Source organism: Polyodon spathula, chromosome 5 (assembly GCF_017654505.1).
Source record: "Polyodon spathula isolate WHYD16114869_AA chromosome 5, ASM1765450v1, whole genome shotgun sequence".
Classification (NCBI taxonomy): domain Eukaryota; kingdom Metazoa; phylum Chordata; class Actinopteri; order Acipenseriformes; family Polyodontidae; genus Polyodon; species Polyodon spathula.
Window position 1 is genome coordinate 54524916 of NC_054538.1, and position 27008 is coordinate 54551923.

The 27008-nt window shown below is 36.4% G+C and overlaps 1 protein-coding gene across 10 annotated transcripts in view; it reads right to left on the bottom strand.

Moving 5' to 3' along the window:
* Positions 1-27008, bottom strand: part of LOC121316054 (centrosomal protein of 170 kDa-like) — a 115729-nt gene that overhangs the window by 78192 nt on the left and 10529 nt on the right. For all 10 annotated transcript variants that reach the window (XM_041250763.1, XM_041250772.1, XM_041250773.1 and 7 more), the window contains 2 exons: positions 15945-16092; positions 370-459 (listed from right to left, as the gene is read on the bottom strand). In XM_041250763.1, coding sequence (XP_041106697.1) covers positions 370-459; positions 15945-16049 — 195 coding nt within the window. In that variant the 5' untranslated portion in view covers positions 16050-16092. The remainder of the gene's footprint in view (positions 1-369; positions 460-15944; positions 16093-27008) is intronic.

The following is a 27008-nucleotide window of genomic DNA, read 5'->3' on the forward strand; positions in this document are numbered from 1 at the left end:
GTTTGTTATAACAGGACAAGCTGAAAACCAAAAATCATCTGAGTTATCCTTGAAGGTTTTTCCCATAGGACCAATGTTAAAGTACATTAATACTGATATAGTAATCTAATAATAATAATAATAATAATAACAATAATCGGGGAGGCTCACGTAGTTATTGTCAGTCCTGTCCTTGTGACCCCCAAACCAGCAAGCAAAGGACTTGAAGGTAACTAATATTTGCGTTTGGTTCTATTTGGTTCATAGACGCCATTATTCAAACCAACTTGAGAAATTCTACTTACAGGAGTATGTTCAGATGCAAATGTTTTGCAATTACAGACTTTTAGATTTTATGCCACAACGAAGACTTACATCCCCATCACTTACCCCATTTAAGCTCCCTAGGTCCTTTACTTTGTGTTCGTCTGTTGCAGAATCATAGTTGATGACAGCATGTTGTTTATCCACACTTCGGGACTGGAAAAAAACCAAAACAAAAATTAATAAATCAGGCAGCATAGCATGTCTTTATGAAATACAAGAGTCTCTGGGAAAGAAAGATCACAAAGCGCTTATTCTGTATTCTGTAAATGGGCATCTGAATGCTCAAAATTGGGTAAGAGGCTACATTTTAAGTCTTGTTTTGGATCTGGCCCAAAACTGACTGATTGAAATCAAGATCCATGGAAAACATTAACTGAGTATTAAAAAAAACTTTGTAAAAAAAAATTCTCTTTTCTGAACAACGCTTTGATCCAAACTAGAGACATGTCTGAAAACATTTTCAAGAATTATCTCCATGCTGGCATTTACAGGCTAAGGAATGAATCATCTTAATTTTTTACTACAAAACAGATACACTTAAAACATTTCTGTGATGAGATCCTTCGATTGCTTAATTCTACAAATTGTCTAACTAGTCTTTTCACACTCAGCGCATCGCGTCAGTGTCGGCGTCCAGCGTATTCTGACACCGTCAACTTGCTTTCACACCAAAGGCGTTCAAATAATTATAATACGAGAAATGGCAAACCAGTGATGCACAAGAAGTTGATATGTATGTATTATTAAATAATATACTTAAGGACTACTCACTCATGTGTATGATGGAGCACTGTCCCTTAAAATAAAAACCCAAACAGCCATAGTTAAAACAAATAAATAAAAGAACACAGTGCAAATAATAAGTAAGAAAAAAATACTGGCATAGTATTATCATTAATAATAATAATAATAATAATAATAATAATAATAATAATAATAGCCCTACTGTTGACTGTTTCTGTTTCTCTATCTTTTCCAAATGCTGCTTCAAAAACTGCATTTGCAGCCTGTCATCAATGTCATCAACCATGGTTTTATATTTCTTACTGCCACCTCGCCCCAAGAAAACTGGTCCATAACAAGCTCTTCCATCAGTCACAAGACATGCAAAATGAGTAAAACATGCAACAGTATGGCATATACTTTACTTGTGGTTCGCTACAGCACTTCAGTTTAAAGATACAGTTTGTGTTTGAAACACAGGGCTCTATACTCGCCGTTCTCCACAAATAAGTAGTACCATTTTGATAACTGGGCATGCATGTATTACTGTCTGTCCTAAAATAATGTAAAAATACACAAACATGCCGATTATATATATTATATTTATACATGTATTCATTTAATTCAGATGGAGGTATTTTTTGAACAAGCCGGGTCTCATGTTGTTAAAAATCCAATAAAGTTTTCTTGTTTTCTTTACTGTAGCTATATTTGTTTCCATTATCTTTGAGGAAACTTTTCATTTCGGCAATATTTGTTTTTTTAAATCGCTCATTTTCATTAGGCTGATCTCCGTTTGTGTTTAATGACATACAGTCGGGGCCACCAGTTGATGTTTGTTGTCATGCAGACTGGGCGAGAGCTGGGGTGTGATTGGTTAGAGAGACATTTACGCCTGACGTGCATAGAAAAATAGTTCAAGGTCTATTTTTGATGCCGTCGGTTTTACGCGCCACAGCTAGTGTGAAAGCCCCCATAGGATGTATTGTATTCTAAAAAAAAAAAATAATAATTTACCCCGGACTTTGACGCCTTGACGCGACGCGCTGAGTGTAAAACGATCATAAAAGTGGCTGTGTGGCTTGAAGAGACGGGGAATGCGGGGCAGATATACTGTTGATTAACGAATCCTGTTTGTGCTACGAATCAACAGAAAATTGCTGATTCGTCAACAAAACTACAGTCAGAACAAATCAATAGAAAAACTAATATAATTTGTATTATGCAACAATCATTTTCAACAGTTAGTTAATTATAGTACTGCACATTTCAAACATAACACTTAGAAAATGGCTTGGGATTTCAGTCTAACATTTCACACTGCATATAGCTTTCGCTTTTCTTTTGTGTAACCACTGTTCAAACAAGCTTACAGTCCACTTACATTTTGCCTGAGTACTTCTCAAAAAGCAATCGCTGGCAATGACATTTAGGTCTTCATCAATAACTTTACTCTCAAGCAATTAAATTATTTCTGTACACATTTTTCCCATATGGGCTCATACATTCTTACAATATCCTTCCATCTTAATCTTGGCAAATTATGATCACACTAAGGTTAAAATGCGCAAAGTAATAATATGCATTGACCCTACATTTGTATTACTGCTGAGCCTATCATGCCTGTAATGAAAGGCGTGATAATAACCAAAGCCCTACAAAACATTTAAACACCTTTTTATTTTTATTTTTTTTTAAACTAGGGCTATGTAGAAATCATAATCCAACTTCCAGGTACCTACCGACTTCCTGTGCTGTAGGTAACATGGTTTGAGCTGGATCACTGGAGAAAAAATCCCAACAGCACAGGAAGTTATTAGATACCATTACAAATGAGTTTACCTTAATTCTAAATTTTTGGGCCAGATCCAACTTAATGAATCTAGAAGAAAATATACTTTTCATCTGAAGATTTAGTTAAGATCACATCCATACATACTGTAGTTGCTCACATTTGAATAAGCGCCTCCAATACAGTCCTGTTGCCAGGGACTAACATCCTCAGTAGAGGATAGATAGATGTAAACTGCAGAACTATCAAAACTATATGTTTTAATAAATTCAGGTGTGAAATCTTACAATCATTCAGTACAGACTTTACAATTACAAGCCTGTTAAACGCTGCATTTTACTTTGATTTTTTGGGACCGTTGGAGCCCCTTTTATTAGACATGATGCAGACCGCTATAGAGAGAGACTTTTTCTGTAGAGATGTAAACACAGCTGCCATTTCCCTATTACTAAAAAAAGATTACTAAAACATCTGCCGTTTGCTCCACATTATACACTCTACTATAGATAATGACGCTCCGTGCGCGGTTGTCTAACTAGACACAGAGGCCTTTCGACCGACTAGAATAGGGTTCTCTAGTCGGTACTGGATCACATGGACCTGGGCTCAGGCTTCATTAATATGATCAAAGTCCTACATGCTAACCCCTCTGCAATGGTGTTAACAGGGAACAAATGCTCCCCCCAATTTGCTGTGTTGAGGGACACATGTCCAGACTGTCCCATTTTTCCTCTACTGTTTGTATTACACTGTGTAACAATTTTTTTTTTTTTTTTTTGGTTCCTGGGTAGTAAATGTTATTTCCTAATTGCTTATGCCTCAAAAGTATAGAAAATGGCTATTATTCCCCACAAACTCTGCTTTTGTGACAAGGACAGTGATATTTTGAAATTTACCTGTTTTCCAGAACATTCCAGATAGATTCAGTGCTGAGTAAACTTGGAGTAACTTCTAGAACTTCCTAGAACTTTCCAGTAATATAAATAGTAGTATAAATACAGGGTCCTTAAGCCCACCAGTTCAGTTTAGTTCCAGCTGCCTAAGTGGATACATATCTGCATTTTTCTGAGATGGCATCAAGAGGCTGCAAAGGTGGCATTCCTGATGGGTCTCCAAGGCGGTTTTACCAAGTTTCCTGCTATCTTTGGTGTCCCATGACACCAAGGCGCACTACCACAGGCGGGACTGGCCACAGTGGACCGAGTTCTCTGTGGGGAGGAACAACGTCACGTGGGAGCCACTGGTGGACCCCCGGAAGGTGCTGATGCCACCACTGCACATCAAATTGGGCCTTATGAAACAATTTGTCAGAGCTCTAGATAAGGAGTCGGCAGCCTTCAAGTACCTTCAAGACTTCTTCCCTAAGCTGTCTGAGGCAAAGGTCAAAGCCGGTGTCTTCGTCAGACCACAGATAAAGAAGATCCTGGAGTGCAATGAATTCCCCAAGAAGCTCACTAGTAAGGAGAAAGCGGCTTGGAACAGCTTTGTCGCAGTGTTTCGGGGCTTCCTGGGCAATTACAAGGCCGAAAACTATGTGGACCTGGTTGAGACTCTGGTGAAGAACTACGGCACAATGGGCTGTAGGATGTCCCTCAAAGTCCATATCCTTGATGCTCATCTTGATAAGTTCAAGGAGAACATGTGAGCGTACTCGGAGGAGCAAGGCGAGCGCTTCCACCAGGATATACTGGACTTTGAATGCCGCTACCAAGGACAGTATAACGAGAACATGATGGGAGACTACATTTGGTGGCTGATTCGTGAAAGTGATTTACAGTATAATTGTAAATCCCGAAAAACTACTCACTTCTAAATCTTTTGTAGTCATTTTTGTATTACTTTAGTATAAATACATGTTAATTTGGATTCATATGTTGTTTTTTTCTGACTTTATGTGAACGAAAAAACACAAATTCGCCCATTTTCTCATTGGAAATAGCTAAATTTCAAAATATCACTGTCCTGGTCACAAAAGCAAAGTTTGTGGGGAATAATAGCCATTTTCTATACTTTGGAGGCATAAGCAATTAGGAAATAACACTTACTACCCAGGAAGAAAAATTGTGTTACATAGTGTTATCATTAGAGCCACTCGCCCGTCACACTGTCCGTCAGTCAGCTCTTTCTACCCCTACCAATATTAATTAATATCTCGTTATATGCAGATGATGTACCATTGTTTATTGAAAACGTTTCCTGCTCATTCTCTCACCTTTTAGATATCTTTAACAATTTTAGTTCAATCTCGGGATATCAAATTAATTGGATTAAATCGGCTCTCATGCCTCTATAGTCTGCGTCTGGCGAGGATACCCTCCATCAGATATTGCAGTAGTCAGACACTTAAAATGTCTTGCCGTTAATATTTACCCCTCTCTGCACTCTACTGTATCTACTAATTTCAACAAAATTTTCGCTCAGGTAAAATCAGTTCTGCACAACTGATCACACTTCACTAATTCATTCCAGGCCTGCATCACTATAATTAAAATGAAAGTGCTCCCACGGGTTAGCTTTTCCAGCTCTATGCTCCCTTTATCTCCCCCAAGTGGATATTGGAACAAACTTCATTCACTGACCTCCAAATTTATTTGGAGAGGAAAACAACCCTGTATCAAACTTTCTACTCTGCAACATGAAAAAGTATCAGGAGGTTTATCCCTTCCAAATTTCAAACTGTATTTTTGGTCATTTGTGTTGCGCTAACTCACTATTTGGTTCAAACCCAACATCTCTGTTTCATGGTAACTGCTAGAGGAAAAAATAGTTTAGATTACAAGACTTGATTTCCTCAATATCTCTATTAGGCACTGCAAATTAAAGTTTGTCCAATAATTACTCAGTTAATATCAATCTGCCGTGCTATGGAAAAACACTTAAATGGCACTCATACATCCACATTCCTTAACTTTGCGCTCCTATTTTTTATTGATTTATTTTAACCTTTGGCTCCGCTCAGCTATGCGTGCCTATGGACTTCCCTGGGGGACAATACTACCACCACAGCCAAGTGAATTAGCACCCCCTTACTACAGAAACGAATTGAGATAATATCAATGTAGGCCTAGCCTCCAAAAACCCTAATTACCAATTGATTCATTTTAATTTCCTTCACAGAACATACCTAACACCACGCAGGCACTTTCAAATGAAACTTGCTCCCAGTCCTGTTTGCCCACATTGCCCCCAGGGTGCCCTGGGTACATTCATGCACATGGTATGGGACTGCCATGTGGTAGGTAAATTTTGGAAGCAGGTGTCCAACATTCTAGAGAAAGAAATTCCTTCCTCTTTTTTATTGTAATACTAAACGATGAGTCATCCCTTGATCTGACATCCCAGCAGAAACGAATTTGGCTAGCTGACCTTACCACAGCAAAAAAGTTCAAAAAAGCAAAAAAGCGGCTTCCCCACTCCCTTCCTTGGCGCCAATGGATCGATACACTCTTGGATATTATTTACCTGGAGCTCTCTCGCTCTGATTCATGATGCCCGGGAGGGGACGGTGCAGGCTTGGCGGGATGCTGCTGTCCTTGTTAAATCTTTATTAGACTCGGTCTGAATTAGCTCGCTGAATTCACACTAGCTGAGAAAGTATAGCCACCTGGGGGGTGGAGGGAGGGAAGGAGAGGGTGTACAGGGAGGGAGGGCAGATAAAAAATGGAAAAATTTGGGGAACATGGTATGGGTTACATTACTGTACTATGTTTATTGTATTCCCAAATAAAAAACGTTTAATCAAAAAAAGAAATACATTTTAAAAAGGCACAAGTAAACCTTGTGTTATTACTTTATGAAGCATGTCGATGTCTACTGTTTACTGTGAAGAAATGACAATGGCAAGGAACAAAAAAAAAAGATACAAAATAAATAAAATGCAGTGTCAACGTTATGTACTATTTATTTCAGGAATAAACAAAACAACGTTGAACTGCTATTTGTTATCCTTTGTTTTGTAGTTTACTAATAATTCACTGAGGTAAGTATGCCAGCCTACACAATGCATTCTTTACTCCTCGGATATTTTTCTACTTTAACTTATTACACAGTGTAACATCTTGCTGTAAAATAAAGGCACACACAGGGGCCTGTGTTCTGAGCAATATAATAGCTTTTCTTACTTTTTGAAAACAAAGAATATCCGAACAAATATTGAAATTATGCTCGAACATCCAAACATGAAAATCCTGTGTTCGTCCCAGCACTATGAAAACATTTTTAAAAACATCAGTACTCACTCTCCATAACTGACTACTTCATTTATATTTGAATGTTCTAACTGGCAGCGTTTGTGTGCTGCAAAATACATGCCTGAAGGAATACCACTGACACTGACAATGTAAGCAGCAATGACATTCGTAGACTTAAGGATGGGGTTTCAGTTCCTGTGGTAGATATTTCTCTGATTTTGTTTGGTTGGAGACAACATCCTGATTAAAGTTCATAAGAAAGAATCATGCTCTACCCCTTCATAGGTTCTATTTAGTTCATCGTTAATATTATTATTATTTATTTCTTAGCAGACACTCTTATCCAGGGCCACTTACAGTTATTACAAAGTATCACAATATAAAGTCTGTAAACAGCATCAGTGGTAGTGCATTTGTCACCTCATCATTTCTATTTACGATGTTTTAGGGCAGATATTGTGAAGAACTTAATGATGTACAGCTTCCGGTTTCCTTGGCGATGGAGTTGGTTTTTGTCAACCATCGGAACCAGGTTATTACAGAACAGACTATCAGTGGTATGTCTGCCTTTTAATTAAAAATCTTTTTGGAAACAGCTAATCTAGTCTCTTTGCAAAAACTAAACACTGGTTGGCAACAAAAAATAATATATGCAGAGAGCTTTGATTATTGCAAAAACTGTCATTCCCATGTGCATGTATTGAAATCCAGAAACATGCTTTCTATCTGTCTTTTAAGAACACATTAACACCCACTTGATCTAATCGGGACTGCCTGCCTTAGGTTTACCCAGATAAGTAATAATTTATATATAATTTACTCATCACCCTTGAGATACTCTCCAAAGACCTCTGTAACACATATTATTAACAGCACTACTAACATAAACTGCAATATTACTACAATGTGCTGTACAATACTGCAGATTAATTGCTTTGGTCCGAGGTCACCACGAATATCAGGCTTTTATTTTTTTAGCTTCTGGTGTTCTGATAAAGCATTATTTGTTTACTGGGTGATTATAAAGTGAGTTGGCCACTATAAACTGTTGAACCGTAGAGCAGTGAAACTTTGCAAGTGGAAATGATGACTTGGCAGGCACATGTTTTGGAGGGCTTGTGCTTCAGGCTCAGTCTCCGTCTTTGGTTTGTAAATAAAACTGCACCTGCGAAGTGTATCAACTCCAACCTCCGTCTAGATCTCCCGCCTGTCAGTATTCTGTTGATACTACAAGTATACATTTAAAATAAATAATTCAGGGATTATTTTAGCTGGCAGATCTTTATTTTTATTGTCAGACTATGCTTTGATGAAGATTAATTTCAAACCCTGTTTATGGCCTTGTGGCAGGGCAGAGGAAAAGCCCTGAACATAATTAGAAGGTGCCCTGCATGTAAATTAAATGTGCTGTGTTTGTTTGGCATGGGTGAATGTATTGTTTATGTTCATTTAGACATGTGTATGTATTTTTAGACTAGCACATTGTTTGTTTGGGTGTCCGGAGATTTTGTGTTTGTGACCTGTTTTTGTTTAAACTCGGTGAGCTGTTTTTTTGTAAATCCTGTTGATTTACTTTTGTTGCAATAAAAATGGCACACCAGAGCACTCATGCACTCTTCGAACCTGCCTGTGTGTTACCAGCCATCCTGTCACAGGCCTCTTCGTAACTGTTTTTTTAGACAGAACCTTGAGATTAGTCTGTCAATTTGCGGCCTCTGTGTTGTTTCCCACAGTTACCGTTGTTAATGAAGGGATACAGACAGTCTTTTTTTTTTTACTGTATTTTTGTCTTCATTGCCTTTGAGGAAACTTAAGGAACTCTGAAATTATTTCAGATATTGTAAAGTTGTATAAAACACGTATCGCTGGCAATATTGTTTGAACTGCCGAAGCTCAGCTCCATCCTGAATTTCACCAGCACACCGCTGGATTGGAATACAAACAAAGACACAAACCTAGTCCCGGGAAGCATGTTTTCCACTCGAGTGATAGAACAAAAATGTATCAACAAAAATGATGCATCAAGAGAAGAATGTATTAAAAACAAATATTAAAATACCAGTAAGTTGAAAATTGGTAGTTTGCGATTGTTCAAAATATCCTTGCTTAAAATAATTCACATTCAATTGACTACACACATAAACATGTTGCTGTTAACTGTCAAATCTGGCACATGTATTGTCTAAAGGCTACACAATGTTAGTGTAGTTTAAGGCATACTATACATGAAATGTATTATTTTATTTCAGTGCCAGTCTATTTCTGTCTCTAAAATTGATTACTGTTCTTGTAAGACTACAAACTATGAAGTCAACGCCAACAGTCTGCCAAATAGTCATAACCCAACCTTGTAGTGTACAAATTTGTTAACACTAAAAGCTGCACTCATTCCCATTTTCAAGGTCAAGTTTAGAACTGTCAACAGTAATTTAGACCTGAAGCTATGCATTAGATTGCCACAGAAGTTACTACTACTGTACAAGCAGTCAGCTTTGCACACTCCCTGTGGCTTCAGAACTGCCAGTTTCCCAAATCATAAATCTTACACTGTTCAAAATAGTGCAAAAAAAGAAAACCACAAACAAAAGTCAATGCACCAATGCAGGCTTTTTGGCATAACGACAGAGGGATATATTATCAAGGAGTCCCATGTTTTGATTTTACAGCACCTGGGGATTGCCAAAAGACATAAATTGCTAAAAAAAAAGGAAAAAAAAAAAAAAAAAAAAAAGAAAAAAAAAGAAAGAATAGTCCTATTATAACCCTAAAACAGTGTAATATACTGTACAACTGTAGAACTTGCACAGTATAGACATCTGCTAATTATACCCTCTACTGTTAAGCAGTTACTGTGGGAGTTTTTGGTGTTGTCCAGTTTGGCGCAGCTGCTGGTAAGAGAACAGGATACAGCTCCCCACAATGGCAGTCATCATGAACAGATTGCAGTTCTTCCTGCCTAACACTGGCATTTTTCCAGAAAGTCTACTGCATGCCTTCCTCACTCATGCTAAATTTAACCCAGAAGAATCTGCCTCAGTTTCTATAAATATACTGCAGTGCCGACTTTGCTATTGCTACTGCACTCTAATTGTTTTACACCACCCCAGTACAGGGGTTAGGTATTTACTCCCAGATTGTATTTTCAAACCTCAGGACAATGTGTATTTTTGAAGCAAGATATAGTCTTGCTGTATCCAGGTCATCTTTCCTATGTTACCTCTGAAACAGACAAAACACACGCCAGCTACATGCTCTTTCTTCAGCCAGTGATCTTTCCCCGATTCAGAGACCCAGGGGAAACATTATCTGTGGCAGCAGACACAAACCAAGGCACCAAATGCTTTTCTAAAGCTCCAGTTTCCACTATGAACAAAGCTAATCAATACACATTAATCCAAAAGTTTTCCCTTATTCATACATTAAAATAAAAAAAAATAAATAAATAAATGGTCTTGATCAGATTGGAGGTAAGAGGCTATCTTTATACTTTAAAATTGGAAACACTTTCCCCTACAACCCTGTTATAGTGCCATCCTTGACACCCAGTTTAGTACCTGTCCCACACTTGCCAGTAAAAGAGAGGACTGTACTATATGAATATACACATTAATATGTTTAGCAATGAAAAGTCTTCATCATAAGTATTGACACCCATTTACTGTATCTTTATTAAAATTACATATAACTTATTTTGTATGTATTACAGCTTCTGGATGGTTTGTTTACAGTCTAGGTTTATTGTTTGCCATTCACTTTCAACTACTCAGTACAACACCACCGCTTCACCAACCTCTTCAACTTGATCCAACAATGCTTAACTGAATTCAAAACTGGAGATGGGCTTTGGACAAAGAATACTGATGTTTTTAAAACACTTATTCAAAATTGTATTGCCTACTACTCTTAGGAATATTTTTGAAATGAATGGAGTGTCCACATACATATATACAGAGTGATTCATAATTTGGACAACATTGTAGAAGCATTGCAACTGGAGCGAATCTGGAGGGTGATATGCAAAAGAAAAATGTCTGTGACGGAGACACTGTGACCGTTTGGGCACTGGAGTCTTTTTCAATAATGTCAGCATTTATGTAGAATTGAAAATAATGCAAAACAGCGATATTGCACACATTATGAATCATCTGCACATATTCATAAGGCTCTATTGTACACACAGTACAAACACCCTCTGACTCTTCAATGAAGCTGAAAATAAATTAGTGTGCTGTGGTACCAATAAGCCCTTTGTTCAGAGTAGAAGTTAACAAGCGTTTACAGCAACGCAGAGCTTCATAACCACAGCACAGATGTTGATGACTGCTTCAGAATTTATTCCACTGCATCTGTCTTCTTCAATTTCAAATTATTTTGTTAATTGTATGATGATTTTGTCCTCTTGAGCCTTTACTGAATTGAAGAGGCATGTATTTGCTATCTTATGTAAACAGAACATTCAGAATAATGCAAATAGTATTCCGAAAAAATTAAATAAATCAGAATAGGATATGTGGAATATAGAGCTATGGCATATCTTGTCGTTGGGTATTTGTAAATACCTGAAATAACCAATTACAAAAAGCAATACTTTCATATCAATCTGTCCTATTTTTATACACAAATTTGAATTTTCTATTCAAACTGAAAGAAACATACTTGTCAAATGTTTAGCGTCACGCTGGAACACAATACATACTGTATCAGTCCAGAAATAACCTGCAAAATGTCCTATTACAGTTCTCCAGTGTCTCAGCTAGTAAAAGATCTAGTGATCTGTGATTCATGTAAGCCTGGTTGGACTCCTGTTCACGCTCATTGGCCATCCTCATCCATATACAACTACAATACTCAATGAACGTTCATGGAGTAGCCTCTCTATGTTGTCTGGGTGTTTTTATTTTCAGGACAGTATTTTTATCACTGTAGACCAATGTTGCTTTTTTGAAGATACTAAAGGGTAGATGTACTAGATGGGCCAGCCGCAGCGCAAACATACCGCAAGTTGCATTTTCGTTAGGACAAAATGTATACTTTGAGAACTGTATTAACTGTACTACAAGAAAATACGTTAATGACGAGATGGAATATATTAAGTAACATTTTTGTTGCATCATCTTAGCGAGATCTCTAGCATTGTGAGAGCCGTGTGACATTTTTTCAAATAAATAATGAAAGGCAGTTTAAAACCTAGTAGTTCTTCCTCCAACATTCCAGTAACTAATTTATCAAATCAGTTTTACCATGTTAACTTATTTTAGACATGATCTACTAAACTGACAATAGGTTATCAACCTCAATTGACTCTATATTCAAATTAACTCAGAAATGGGGCAATGATCAAATTCTCTGCATTTATTAGGCAACTCCTTTGAGTTACACATTTTTCAACAAAAATACATACATTTCTTGCACACTCCAAACAGGAAGTTATATTCTATTCATATAACAATTTATCCACAAACTTGACAGAATTAGCTACAGTTAATTTCTCAAAATGTTTTATTTTTGCTTTGTTGAAAACTTATCTATTTTCAACCAGGAATTCAGTCTTTGGGTGATGAGAACACTGCAGGAAAAGGAAGAAAAAGAGGGTACTTTGCTTGTCATTGTATTGCATCAACTCGCAGCAACCTAACACTTCTTTTCAAAGGGAGGCAGCTGTCTAACAGTCTTGCAACATTACCTTTGACTTGTCCGAAGATTTACAACTGGAATGGGTTCGTTGATCAAAACTCAATATTTAAAGAACGCGTAGCAATTAAAAAGTTACGCAGTTTGTAAAAATGTTCATTACAATTCCTTCGTACGGCTAAAGGACCTTCCAGATGGCCAGCTGCTGGTGCTTTGCTTCAGTTCGTTTCGTGGTTGATTTCAAGCAGCAAAATAAAAACAAAGACATCTTTTTGGATCTTTGCTGTGTCCTGTTTCCTGGTTCAGTGTCTCGCAGGGCAGAGAGCAGGGTCCTCTTCAGAGCTGATTTCAGCCATTTTCGTATCCAATTATATTTCCATTTCAGAGCAGATTTCAAAACAGATTTCAGCCACTTTTAGTTGCTGTTTAAAGTCATGCAATGTGTTTAAACACTGGTTGGTTTCTCTTTGGCCACTCCTTGGCCTTGTCCACAGCTCGTGATTGACGGTTCACTCGAAGTTCGTTTGTCTTGTCAAGGATGACTAACACTAACCACCACCCCTCCCCCCCATGTTCTCGAGGGGGGAAAACATGTTTCTTGTCAATGTCCAGAATTTGCATGTTTGCAGAGATCTTAGTTCATGATTACGCAAAGGAATTTTAATATCCAGCGATAACCTGATTTGTCTGCTACAGTGTTAACAGGCAATGTATGTCCGGTTTTCAGTGTACCACAAAACCGGACAGCAAGTTTAGAAAGCTATGATGAAGCTATGATGAAGAAAAAAAAAATCTATAACAATAAAAATGGGTTTTTCTACCCAACTTGGCTTTCACAGTAAAATCCTTTCTACCTTGTGCACCTACACACAACTAAAGTTGATTGTTATGACGAGACGGAATATATTAATTAACATTAACAAGTTGAATCATTTAAAAGGAGGATTGGTACAAATCTTTTTTTTTTTTTCTTTTATAACACAATCTGAATAATTAAGTAGTAATAGATCATTTAACAAGATACTTCAGCCCATCCTTAATAGTCGTTTCACTCCTGTAAACTCACATGTCCCTATCCTTTTTCAGTCTTCCCCTCGCTCAGAAGGGGTTCTTAAGTGTTGGGAAGCTCTGAAGTACAATTGGGGCCTTTGAGCAGTAATTATCCACGGTTGACCATATTGCCTCATGCCACTTCTACATCCCCCTCCCCCCATGACTTGCTTTAGGGACTTCCATGAGACAAAAACCCTTATACATTTAAACATTTAAAATTATTATATATATATATATATATATATATATATATATATATATATATATATATATATAATATTACTGTCCCCATCGTACTGTAGCACACTCCCCATCGTTACTGTGACCATGAAACAGAAAATACTTTACTGTCAGAACTAGATCAAATTAAGTTTAATAATTACAATGGTAATATTATTTCATTATTCTAGGATTAGTTCTATACCAATCCCACGCAGGTAAAACAGTGCCTTTATTGTTATTTGTTATTTTAAATCTTTAAACTACAGATGTATTATTTTAGTTTTATGGTTTTAAAGCCTTACATTCTATCTGAATATCGGATCTGGTAGTTCTGAGGTCTCTCACACTTTCGAAACAATTAACAATCAATCTCCAAATGCACTACAGGATTTCTTACATGACACTGAACAATCATGTAACAGTGATGGAGCAATCAATGCTCTTTAACCTGGAGCCAAGAGCATGAATCTGGGTGTAGCAAATCAGTAAAGCATTTAGAGAAAATGAGACATAGCATTGTGAATCGTGGGACTTGGTCTTCTTCCATTACTCTTCATACTTGACAGCTCCAGATGTTAAACAGTGATTTGAGGGTTTTACAAATAATAAGATTCCATAACAAAGGATTCCATATGAAATGTATTTCAATACCACCCTCCATCACTTTATTTTTCAAATAAAACACTACAGAATAACAGTTTAAACTGCTGCCTCCTGCTTCATATAATGTAGGTCACAGGAAGACTTTAGCTACCAGGAACCAGCAAAAAAATCTGCATTAAAGTAAAAAACAAAACAGGTACAAGAAACGGAGAATGCTGGTAATGCTAACAAATTCTGTGTTAAAAGAATAATAGAAATTCTTTTAAAGACATGAATTTGAGTCAGACAGATTTGCTGCATTGTTTTTTTTTTAGGTTTATGCCATTTAAGGCCTGTTAACTAAGGTTTTAAAATCTTTTTTTTTTTTTTACATGTTATTAGCTCTAGAAATATCATCACTGGTCTGTAAAGAATTTGGAAGTTCTTTGATTGTATTTTATACTTCAATTTGGAATAAGTTGTGGGATCTGTTTAGTCTGGTTTGTTTTGACCCTCTGTTTCTGAGAGCCAAGGGTCAAGCCCTGAAACAAGAGAACCCAAGAGCATGGAAGTGTTTCCCTGGCAGAGACATCGCTGTGGGTCAGCCTGCAGCTGCTCCACATCCACTTCTCTCAACAAATGGTGCCGCAGCATGAAGCAGTGGTGTTTGAGAAGATGGGGACAGGGTTAACAAAAATAAATAAGAAAGACAGCTGCAACCTGTCAATCCCGACACTCAGTTTGGAAGAGGTGTGCATTGCACATACCAAACACCTGTCCTTTCAAACTGAAGTTTCTTTGAACAGTTATACTAGACAACTGCACTTCTGTGTAATGTCAGATCCATTATCACCCAGCAATGGACCTGGAGTATGCTATTTGAGCAATATAGCGAAAAGTTCTGAGATTGCGGATATCTGGTATTATATAAGGTTAAAAATATTTCCTTGCTAGTCTGTTACTGTTTCACTTCCTGGGTTATTCCATCCCAAAAGTGTTAGCAGGGCCAAAGCAGCTGGTTGGCAAATTACATGAAAGGAAGTGTTGAATGGGGTGGGGACAATTTCCCTCTTCAGGTGAAATGACCAAAGAAGGGCAAGACTGTTAAAGTAACGCTTACAAACACATTTATTTATACCCAGTGTAATAGCAGATACCATTTTTTTAAAAAATAAATTACATGTTTACTGTAAAACATGTTTTTGTTTTTAAAAAACACAGATACCTTTAGAAAATTAAAGAGCACAAAAGATAAGATTTATGGAATTATTTTGTTAGCTAAATCCACTTTAGGTGTGTCAAGCCATGCCACACTGGGAAGTTACAGGGGAACACCACATACTGCTTCTCTACTTTTCAATGAACAATGCAAGCAAATGCATTCCCTTGTTACTTTTCATACAGCTGTCGACAGTGGGGAGTTTAAGCAGAGCCAATGGAATTACCTGCAACATCAATTCACAGTCGTCCCGGCCAACAAAAATCATCTCCCTTGGCAGCCGGTGACGGGTGCCTCCACTGCTCACGAGAAACCAGGACGTTAAGCTCATTTTCTGCTCAGCTTCTGAGTGCAGCTTTAAACTCTACGTCATCCTGCAAGAACACACAAAAGAAAAAACAGAAAACATAATTATATATAGTTATTTATAGTCTTTCTTCACAGGAGCAGCAACATCATATGTGATCGGCCTTCTTGAAAACCTTGGCTAGATTCAGCCTGCAAGTTACAATTCCACTCACAATTAAACCCAGATGACACAGGAAGTGACACAGGCAGTTGAACTGAAAATTGAAGGTTTTTGCAGGAAAAAAAAGGCCTTGGCTGTTACCAGTCACAGCTATTCCCCAATGGAAAGAAAAGAAAGTTGTACAAGGGTCACTGTCAAAAGCCAGAACATTGTGAGGAATCCTTTTTTTTTGACAAACATTCAAACCAGGGGAAAACGGGCAATAACTGGAGCACTAGCAATGCAAGGCTGTAAATGATTGTCAAGTCTACTGGGATATTTACGATCCAAAAATGAACTAAGCTGCGATTTGAGCAATGCTAAGAAAATTGTAAGCCTTTAAAATGTAATAATTTGAACATTAGAGAATAGGGTGTGAACCGCACAAAACGTAATACTGTGTTTTACTTTAACCTTTACAGTATACGCAACCCCTCTTTCATAAGGTAAAGGATTGCAGCTATGACAGAACTACTGCCAAGGTGATAGAAGTCAAAATGGTTTAACCTGTCTGATAAAATGTAAACTATAAAAGGTTTCATCCCCCTGCTTTTAATGGTTTAAATTTTCAGTTGAAAGGGCTTTTCTGTATAAATCATGTCAGATAAATAGTAACTGCAATTTTATGAGCACTGTCTGAAGCCTTGTCATTACAGTTTCTTGTTGTCACACTGGCTCAATTAGAAAGCAATGTGTGAATAGCTACTGTAATGGAGATGTAGTGTTAGAAATCCTATATTATGTATGTTCCTTCAGTTCATCTTCGTAACACACACACACACACACAGAGCTCTGGAAAAAAATTAAGAGACCACTGCAAAATTATCAGTTTCTCTGGTTTTACTATTTATAGGTATGTGTTTGGGTAAAATGAACATTTTTGTTTTATTCTATAGACTACTGACAACATTTCTCCCAAATTCCAATAAAAATACTGTCATTTACAGCATTTATTTGCAGAAAATGACAACTGGTCAAAATAACAAAAAAGATGCAGTGTTGTCAGACCTTGAATAATGCAAAGAAAATAAGTTCAGATTCATTGATTCATTGATTCATGCGTCCTTCACAAAGACAAATCTGCCCGATTCCAGCCTTGCTGAAGCACCCCCAGATGAGTCCAATTTTCAGCTTTGCCCAACACCTGGTCGTCTAATGGTTAGACAGAGACCTGGAGAGGCCTAAAAGCCACAGTGTCTCGCAGCCACTGTGAAATGTGGAGGAGGATCGATGATGATCTGGGGGTGCTTCAGCAAGGTGGAATCGGGCAGATTTGGCATGAATCAAGCCAAGTACAAGGTTGTCCTGGAAGAAAACTTGCTTCCTTCTGCTCTGACAATGTTCCCCAACTCTGAGGATTGGTTTTTCCAGCAGGACAATGCTCCATGCCACACAGCCAGGTCAATCAAGGTGTGGATGGAGGACCACCAGATCAAGACCCTGTCATGGCCAGCCCAATCTCCAGACCTGAACCCCATTGAAAACCTCTGGAATGTGATCAAGAGGAAGATGGATGGTCACAAGCCATCAAACAAAGCCGTGCTGCTTGAATTTTTGCGCCAGGAGTGGCATAAAGTCACCCACCATCAATGTGAAAGACTGGTGGAGAGCATGCCAAGACGCATGAAAGCTGTGCTTGAAAATCAAGGTTATTCCACCAAATATTGATTTCTGAACTCTTCCTAAGTTAAAACATTAGTATTGTGTTGTTTAAAAATGAATCTTAACTTATTTTCTTTTCATTATTCAAGGTCTGACAACACTGCATCTTTTTTGTTATTTTGACCAGTTGTCATTTTCTGCAAATAAATGCTGTAAATGACAGTATTTTTATTGGAATTTGGGAGAAATGTTGTCAGTAGTCTATAGAATAAAACAAAAATGTTCATTTTACCCAAACACATACCTATAAATAGTAAAACCAGAGAAACTGATAATTTTTGCAGTGGGCTCTTAATTTTTTCCAGCGCTGTATACACACACACACACACACACACACACACACACACACTGTAACAGTCTCAACAGACTACATGTGTCAGCTTATTGCATCACGGTCATGACTTTATGTCCCCTGTTTTTCAGACCTGTCTGTTGTCTGAGCCACAGATGCTTTCAGTTAATGGCATTTGATCATACATAGCAGGCTTATCACGTCTAGAGATGTCACAGTATACCGTGGTATACAATTCTATGGTTTTGATACCGTGGTATGCAAAAGTCGTTTATGTGTCTCTTGCTGGATCCTAATTGGTGACGTGAAGTCTGTACAAAACGAGACACCACATGGTATCCCGGTATAGCACGGTAGCCAAATCTCTCGATCTCTCGTTCATTTTCTTTCAAGAGAATATTCCTTATGGCTCGCACATGAAAACAAAAATAGCTTTGTACATAGGTGGATTCTCACAGCTAAAATATATTTGCCAGTATTTTTGCCGTACTTGCCAGACACATCAAGAAAAAACCGAAAAAGCTCTGCAAAGAACAGAAGAAAAGCTGATTATATACAGGCTAAGCATTATAACTTGCACTAAGGCTTCTATAGGTGAAAAATACATTTATTTACATTTAAACATAAGACAATGTTATTATTTTATTATAATTCTGCCTAAAAAAAGGTATAGTAATACAATGTTCACCTTTTTTCATAACTCTTAATGCAATATTATCAGTTTATTTCAATTTAGTTTGAACTGATTACTGCATGTCGATAACTGTCAGCAACACAGAATGCAAGTTTCAATGTCTCAATTTATCAGCAGACACAAGCAACGGCAGTGGGATAGCCTATATTGGTTGAACGAGCTGTTTATATTTTTCATTTGGAAGCTTACTTGTGTGTCAACTGTAGACAGATATATGACATATGTCTTAGCGTTGAAATACATTTAATAGTTTTTCTATATGTATTTTGGCCCAGTGCCAAAAATAAATAATTCAATAAAGATGGCGTACTTGCAAAGATCATCAATCTGGGTTTAATTTGGTTAGAAAAAATGAACAGGGCAGTGCAGGATTTAGTTACAGCTCAAGGTGGGAAAGCATCTAACCTCTTTACCCATCAATGAGAATATCACTTATCTTTGTACAGCAAAAATCATGTCTGTAAATGAGTTAGGACGCTACTCTTACTGAGTCTCACTGTATGATGAGAAAAGAACAAACCAAATTCAGGACAGTGAACTTTTAAAACTGTCTGAACTGCACATCAGCTGAATGTTTTCAAACCAACTGGAAGAAGTATTTCTAGATAACTGCTACTACTGCACTATAATTCCAATATCATCTTTGCCTTGACTCTACAATCACTCAAGCACCGCCTCCTATTTCTTACGTTTTACAAACAAAGCAGACATGCAAAATATTACTATTATTATTCTTTAAATTTTTCTGCCATTTAGAACTTTCCTTTCTTAATAAACATTTATTTAACAAAACATATGAAACATGCAATATATTAGTAGCGTATACTGAGCCCTGCCATAAAATGTGTGTTTTTATATGTGGAGCACGAGCGAGGTGCTGTCAGCCACGTCATTGTTTTGTTTTTATTTAGTATTTATTTAAGAACGGGGTACTCCCCCGCCCCTGTGCATATTTTGTGTTATGATTTATTTACTGTATTTATGAGCCGCATAGTTGCAGCGTGGATGGGAAGCCCATCCACATTAATAAACTCGTGCGGAATGGTCACCTGCATAAAAGCCTCCAGCTCTCTGCACTCGGGGTGGGTGTTCGGAGGACTGAGCAAGAGTGAGAGAGGCGTGTAAAAAAAATACAAATAAGTACTATCAGTGAAGGCTACTGCCCAGCCTGATCACAGTGCTTAGTGTTTGTTATTTTGTTTTTGTATACCTATTTTATTTTTGCTCTGTGAGCAGTGCTTTGTGTTTACATATGTATTTTTGTTTTATTATTCAAATAAATGGCGCCGCAGCGTCTTTTGCCCTGTGGTACTGCCTGTTTGTTTGTTGTTCCTGCTTCTGGCCTGATGTCACCACTAAGCCATTCCTGTCACAGCTACTTGAGCAACATAAAAACTGCTTCTACAAGTCACTGAGCTTAGAAAAAACAAAACTAGACAGTTTTCAAAAGACAAGCACTTTTAATAAAAGTTCTGAAACAATGGTTGGTTACAAGGTGTTTTTTTTTTTTTTTTTTAAACTCTAATGCTCACACATTCTGTATTACAAAATGACACAAAGATCAACAAAAGTCCAAAGCAGAAATATATTTAATCTTATTCACATTCACATGTGCAAAAAATAAATAAATACTTAAATAAAAGTGCTCAAAAGTGCTAAAATGCAAATGTTTCTGCAGCCCCCGCTGCTATCATCAGTGTGCAAAAATAATACACAGTCAAATTTGTTTGTTTGGTGGCTTTTCAAAATATTGGCTACTCATTGAAAACGTGTTTCAAGAAATGCTTTCCAGGTTATCCAAATTCTAAATTGACAGCTGTGTCGATTCCGTTGCAGGGGAACAATTCTATTTTTGAAAATTATCTAATTGAGATACAGGACTAGAAGATTAAAACAAGTTTAGACTGTTGCAACGTAATTTATATTTTTTAAAAAATGCAACTGTATTTGTAGTACTCATGTCCGTAGTTTAAAAGAAAGAAATAGAAAAAGGGAGTTTAGGCTAATATTAAATGTTTGCCATAAGGTTTTTTTTTTTTTTTTTTTTTTTTTTTTTTTTTTGCATACAACTTACACATATCAACTTACAGCTGCATATACTTGCACATAAAACAAGCAATGGCATTTGTAATTTCACTATGTTTTGGTTGACCCTTGCTACATTTTTATTTATGCTCCATAAGTTAATGTTATAGTTTATAGTTTTATTTTTTTTAAGCAAAGATATAAAAAAATAAATACATAAATAAATAGCCCTCTGCAATGCACAGAAAGATTTGTTTTTGTTATCTACACTTTTGCTTAATTAGACCTTTTTAATTATTTTCAGCGCATAAACAGTTGCAGAGTTCAAGTCACTTATAAAATCTGCTGTTTAAGAGCTGAAAACAATTATAAAAAGGCCTAATTAAGAAAGTATCAGTTCAATTAAGGGTCTCGTTAAGCAACTGAGAGCTCAGTTAGAATGAAAACCAGCAGACACAGGGGTCCTTGAGGACCAGGATGGAGAACCACTGCGATAATGCTTTGAAATTAAGTCAATGAGGTCGTTAATGAACAAATTTCTTGGTTAAAAGCTTAACTGATCGCAGATCATGTACATCACTTCCTCTCTCAACGACTAGAAACTAGGGAAACTCAAGTAAAATGAATGAAAGCAGAATTTGCTGTTAGCTACCAGCCTACAGGGAGACGGCTCTTCCACCAGCCATATGTGTACAGTTTCTAAACTTAATTTAAAATTGTGCATTTTGTCATCCAGAATGTACATTTATTTAGAACACTTACTATATAAAATGTGGATTTACAATTATCTGTCATGTGGGTAAAAAGCCACGGCACAAATTTAAAAATAAATACATACATAAATGAAACCCCACTAGTCATTTCCTCATTTGGAGGGATATTTTGCCACAGTTTACTAAATACAACCCTTTTAATGTGCAATTTGCAATCTTTCTTTGGTTAAAAAGAAAAAAAAAACTTTTTTGTTTACATGTTTTGGATGGGGGCAGTAAGCCATCTATGTAGGTTTGGTTGGAACTTATTTTATTGACATTGACATCTACGTTTGTATGTACTTTAGTATGAACGGTTGTAGGCTATAAATAAATATGTTTGAAGTGCCACTTGTGTTTGTAGTTGTTAGTTATTATATATACCATGTATGTAACACTTCATTATATATTTATTAAGCTTTTAAAATTGCGACAGAACTCCCTAACAAGGACGCATTGCAAATCCGTAAGGAAACTGTATTGTATATTTTCTACACCAAGATTTCAAGGTTTGTATTTGTATAATTCAAATAAAAGCTAAGTAAGGTTAATTGTCATATAATGAACATATCCAGAGTTCAGACAGGCTACAGTTGCATAGATAATTTCTTGGTAGTAACATTACACTGGGTGCAAATACTGGTATATACTTTTAGCAATACAACAAATGTTCAATTATGTATGTATGTATGTATGTATGTATGTGATATCATCTCTGCCTAAAAACGTGTATTTCTTTTATTGTTTAATTATCATTTAATTGTTAATGATCACCTGGTTATTATTGTAAATTAGAGCCAGGTAAAGGGTATTTAAAAAAAAAAAACAGTCAGTCTGCTCAGGGCTGCTGTGTGGAGAGCAAAGTTCCTGTAAAATGACAACATGCTGACCTGATAGGATTTCAAGCCTAGGAATCTCATTAAGTTAGCTACGTTATATAAATACTTTACGGTCTACATGTAATTATACATATACACATAAAAAGTAGTTTCAAAATGCAATCCAAACTTTGAAAAAGTTTGGGAACCATTGCTGTAGATCAGCTGAATTAGAACTTGTGAAGATGTGAAATAATAAATTAGAACAACCAGCCGTAATAGCGAAACAGGAGATGTACAGGAGAACACAGCTTTTTTTTTTTTCATAAACGTCAGTTTTTGGTAATAGAAATAATACACCTTTATTTAATGAAAACAAATCTATGCTTATGTCGAACAAAAGCTTAATTCACCAACATGGCTAAAAGAATGGTTTCATCAATGTACTGCAGAAAGGGAGCAGCCTAGGCTATGGTCACACTGACTTTATTGTTGAATGCTCTCTGTGGATGCATTGTGCCCATGACTCATGAATAGCAAGCATCTGAATGAACTATTGGTGCAAAAAAAAATGTGACTTCCATAAAAAGAAATCTAAAGAGAAGTTATGTACCCGGCTGCAAAATCTCCACTGTCTGTTGCAAGTGTTGTAACATACAAATATTGAGGGTTACATAAGCTATTTGATTACAATGACCCATTCATAAGAATCCTATAATTTGTTAAACCTATTAAAAATGTGTCTTCATCAAGCATAGTAAAATATGGTAAACGCCTGTAAATAAATGACAGCTGCACAGAAAAGGCAAACCGTAGCTGTTTCTTTTGGTTCTGTTTTATAAAACTGTAACAGTGTGCTAGGGTTGCAGCGATTCACCGCTTATACTGTTCTATCGCAATACATAAATTGTTTCATTTGTGTTGTTTGCTAAATCAATTACAACGATAGTATAGGATAATGGTGCAGTAATGTCAGTAAGTCAGAGAAAGAACATTTCTGAAATAAATAATTGTAGACATCTAATTTATTTTATTTCCTCATCCACAAAAGGAAAACTTTTGCTATATATATATATATATATATATATATATATATATAGATATATAATATATATATATATATATATAGCAAAAGTTTTCCTTTTTTTTTTTTTATTACTATATATATATATATATATATAGGGCTACTGATTTTCCACGATCACGGAATCACTGACAGAATCAAGGAATTGGCATTTTGGGAATTTAATTCTACTTTGCAGTTACACCTTTAAAAAAAAAAAACTTTGCAGTCTTTTGCCGCTGTTATTCCCCTATAAAAAAAATAATGGATTGCTTTGAAAACTACACTACCCAGAAGCCCAGCAAAGATGCTTGTACGTTTTTGTACGTTTATTTGGATAACGAGAAAACAGATGGTTTTGTGGGCGTTACGCTGATGTGGCACTGCCTGTACTGTGTGAGCCAAGATGTTTAAAAAAGCAACTAGCTGTTTTGTGGGGTCTATTCTGTGGAATAATTTTGAAGTCTTTTAAAAAAGAAAAACAAAACAAAACAATAAATACTTATTTTACCAACTGTACTGAACGCAAAGCCAGTGTGTTTATTGTGCAATGAATGTGTGTCAGTAGCGAAGGAATACAATATGATCAGGCATTTTGATATGAACACTGTGTTTGCAATTTTATGAAAATGGTATATTTTTGTAACAACGCCCCTCATTTTCGACTGGTCTGTATATTGTAATGCCAGCAATAAGCTGTTTTTTCAAAACACCTTTATTTGTTGACTGACATACAGTACATTATTACTAGTGGACGACTTTAAGAAATATTTTTTCAGAAAACTACAGTATCTCAGGGATTAAAGTACAACAGTTTCATGCATCCATACTCCTGCTCAGCTCTAGGAATGTCCTGCATATATGCAGACAGCGACTTGGCATGCTCGTCCCTTCTAAGTCCAGTTGCAGCGCTGGTTAAAACATGAACAGCTATTTATATTTCGTACTGTTGCCACACAGTTTCTGGTCCTCCCAGTCTGTACCATGTATTTTGAAAAACCAAGTCTGGAGAGAGGAGTTCCCTGCCTGAAAGCTCTTCAAATTGAAAGACATCCACCCCCCACCCCCGCTGACAAGCATCTGTGCAGTTATTTGATCTTCTGATCTTCTTTTTTTTTTTTTTTTTCCTCTTTTTTTTTTTTTCCTTCCCCCCCCCCTCCCCCCTTCATGACGTACTGCAGGAAAAAAGAAACCTTACTGCCGTTATGAGTCATTCACCCTATGCTACAGCAAACCCCTGTATCTTAAAGGATGAATACACAGCTGCGACTAGTACAAACCAAGAATAAAGGAACAGGAGGCCTATACCCAGCCTTGCTACACAACAGCTTTAGATATATAACCCAGTCACTGTTTCTTCTCCTACAGTTGATCCAGTAGTATTGTAGGTGTAACAGCATATACTATATGAGAGTTGTGTTTTATTCTTTCTTAATGGGAATGCCTGTGTGTTCCCCAAATTCAGATAAGACAATGTCAAGAGAGCAGTTTCAAGCAAAAAATAGCTTATGTACCCATAATTTAGATGAATATCACACGTTACACCATGAAGATTTTTGGTTTGTTTATACTTTTAACCCATGAAATGTTTAGAGTACTGTTTTCCAGATATTTGGAAATTGACCTAATTCAAGAGTTATAGAGAACAAACAACTTTATAATGAAAATTTGGTGCTAAAATTATTTTCCGTCTGTTACCCTTCATTTGGGGATTCTGTGACATCAATCTATGCCATTTCAAAATGTCTTAATTATCCTAAGGTACAGTATCAGATTTGATCACAGAGTACAGTACCACAGCCAGCTTGTGGGACCATATATGTATAAATGTGTACTATACACTGTATTATGAAGTATTTCTTAGCTAGAGATAGCAATGGTGACAGTGAGACGAGATCTGCCTATTCAGCACAACCAAGTGATGAGAGTGATATATAATACAGTAAGTGAAAGTCATAATCTCCTTGTAATTCAATTTTGTATTATATGCTATTAATACAGGGCTTCCATGTATGGTGTAGACTAACTACAGTATCTAAAATGAAGTGTTACTCAATAAATACTTTATACCATCTCAATTTGATGGGTATCTCTTTAATTCTCTCCTGGTATGTTTTCTAATCATCATTTATTACTGTTCCTGCACTAATGGATATTTGGCATGTTTAATAAAGTCACCAGCATTTTTTTATCTTCAGAGCAAGCCTGGCAAAGTCAAAATTCTGTAATGTGGACAGTATAAAAAATGACCCCTGGTGTGCACTCTATCTCCTGAACCACTGAATTTATTAAAGCTTTCCAATGAAAAATAAAAACAAAGGAAGAATGTTCTGATTTAATTTAATGGCCGATATCGCTTAGATATGTTCAAATGTTTAATGAAAGGCTAAACATTCAGTAGCAGTGACACACTGTTGCAGGAGTCATTCATATTTTATTCATGTACTGTCATAAGTATGTATCAATACACAGTAGTAGCATGCTATTCTATTTGTTTGTTTTCAGTTTTTTGTATTATTATGATGATGATACAGCTATAAACCGGGGTTTACAGTAAAGTGTATTACAAGAGACAAATGGATAAATTCAAATAATGCAGGTACCGCCATCCACTCAGCATGACCCTCTTTGGCTCTACATAATTTACAGAAACAAATACAATGGAGAGACTCACATGCATGTTTTTAATAACTTCAGTACAAACATAAAAAGTCCACGAAAGAAACTACTTTGAGAAAAAAAAAACCACAAAACTCATTCGCTGCAGTATTATACACTAGACTTTTCCCACAGCAAAGGATAACCTCGGAGGCCTACGATTACACAGGCGTTTAATCCACTCAAATGCATACACCAACTTTTACCAAGAGGATTACAGCAGCAAGGGCCCCAGAAGGACACTGCATACTGTACTTTTGCTCCATGTGGCAGAGGCTGATCAGATTAAATGTTTTTTGTTTGATTTTTCTTACATTTTAAAATGTTGATTTATTTTCTTGTTAAATTCTTGTCAAAAGGAATCTCATTGTGATTATTCTTTTTATGACAACAAAGATGGCTAATTCATTATAGCCTTCTTTATTAGTTAAATTATATGTAAAATTATTTTAGGTGGTTTCAACACAATTGCCATAGTTCCCTCACAGGTATTCAGTGGTTTCCTACCATTCTACAGGCATGCAGGGTAAAAAAAGGCAGCCACCGGGCCTACAAAATTGGAAAACCGGAACAGGTTCTGCAAGGCTTCTGCGCCGCCTCGCCTCCCCACAAGCAACTTACATTTAACTAGTATCATATATATATATATATATATATATATATATATATATATATATATATATATATATATATATATATATATATATATATATCTTCTGTTTCATGAATCTAGGAAAATGGGCCAGTGTGCCAAAAAGCTGAAAATTAATTTACAAACCATTTTTTAAAAAACATTACTACAAAATAATCCTAACTTT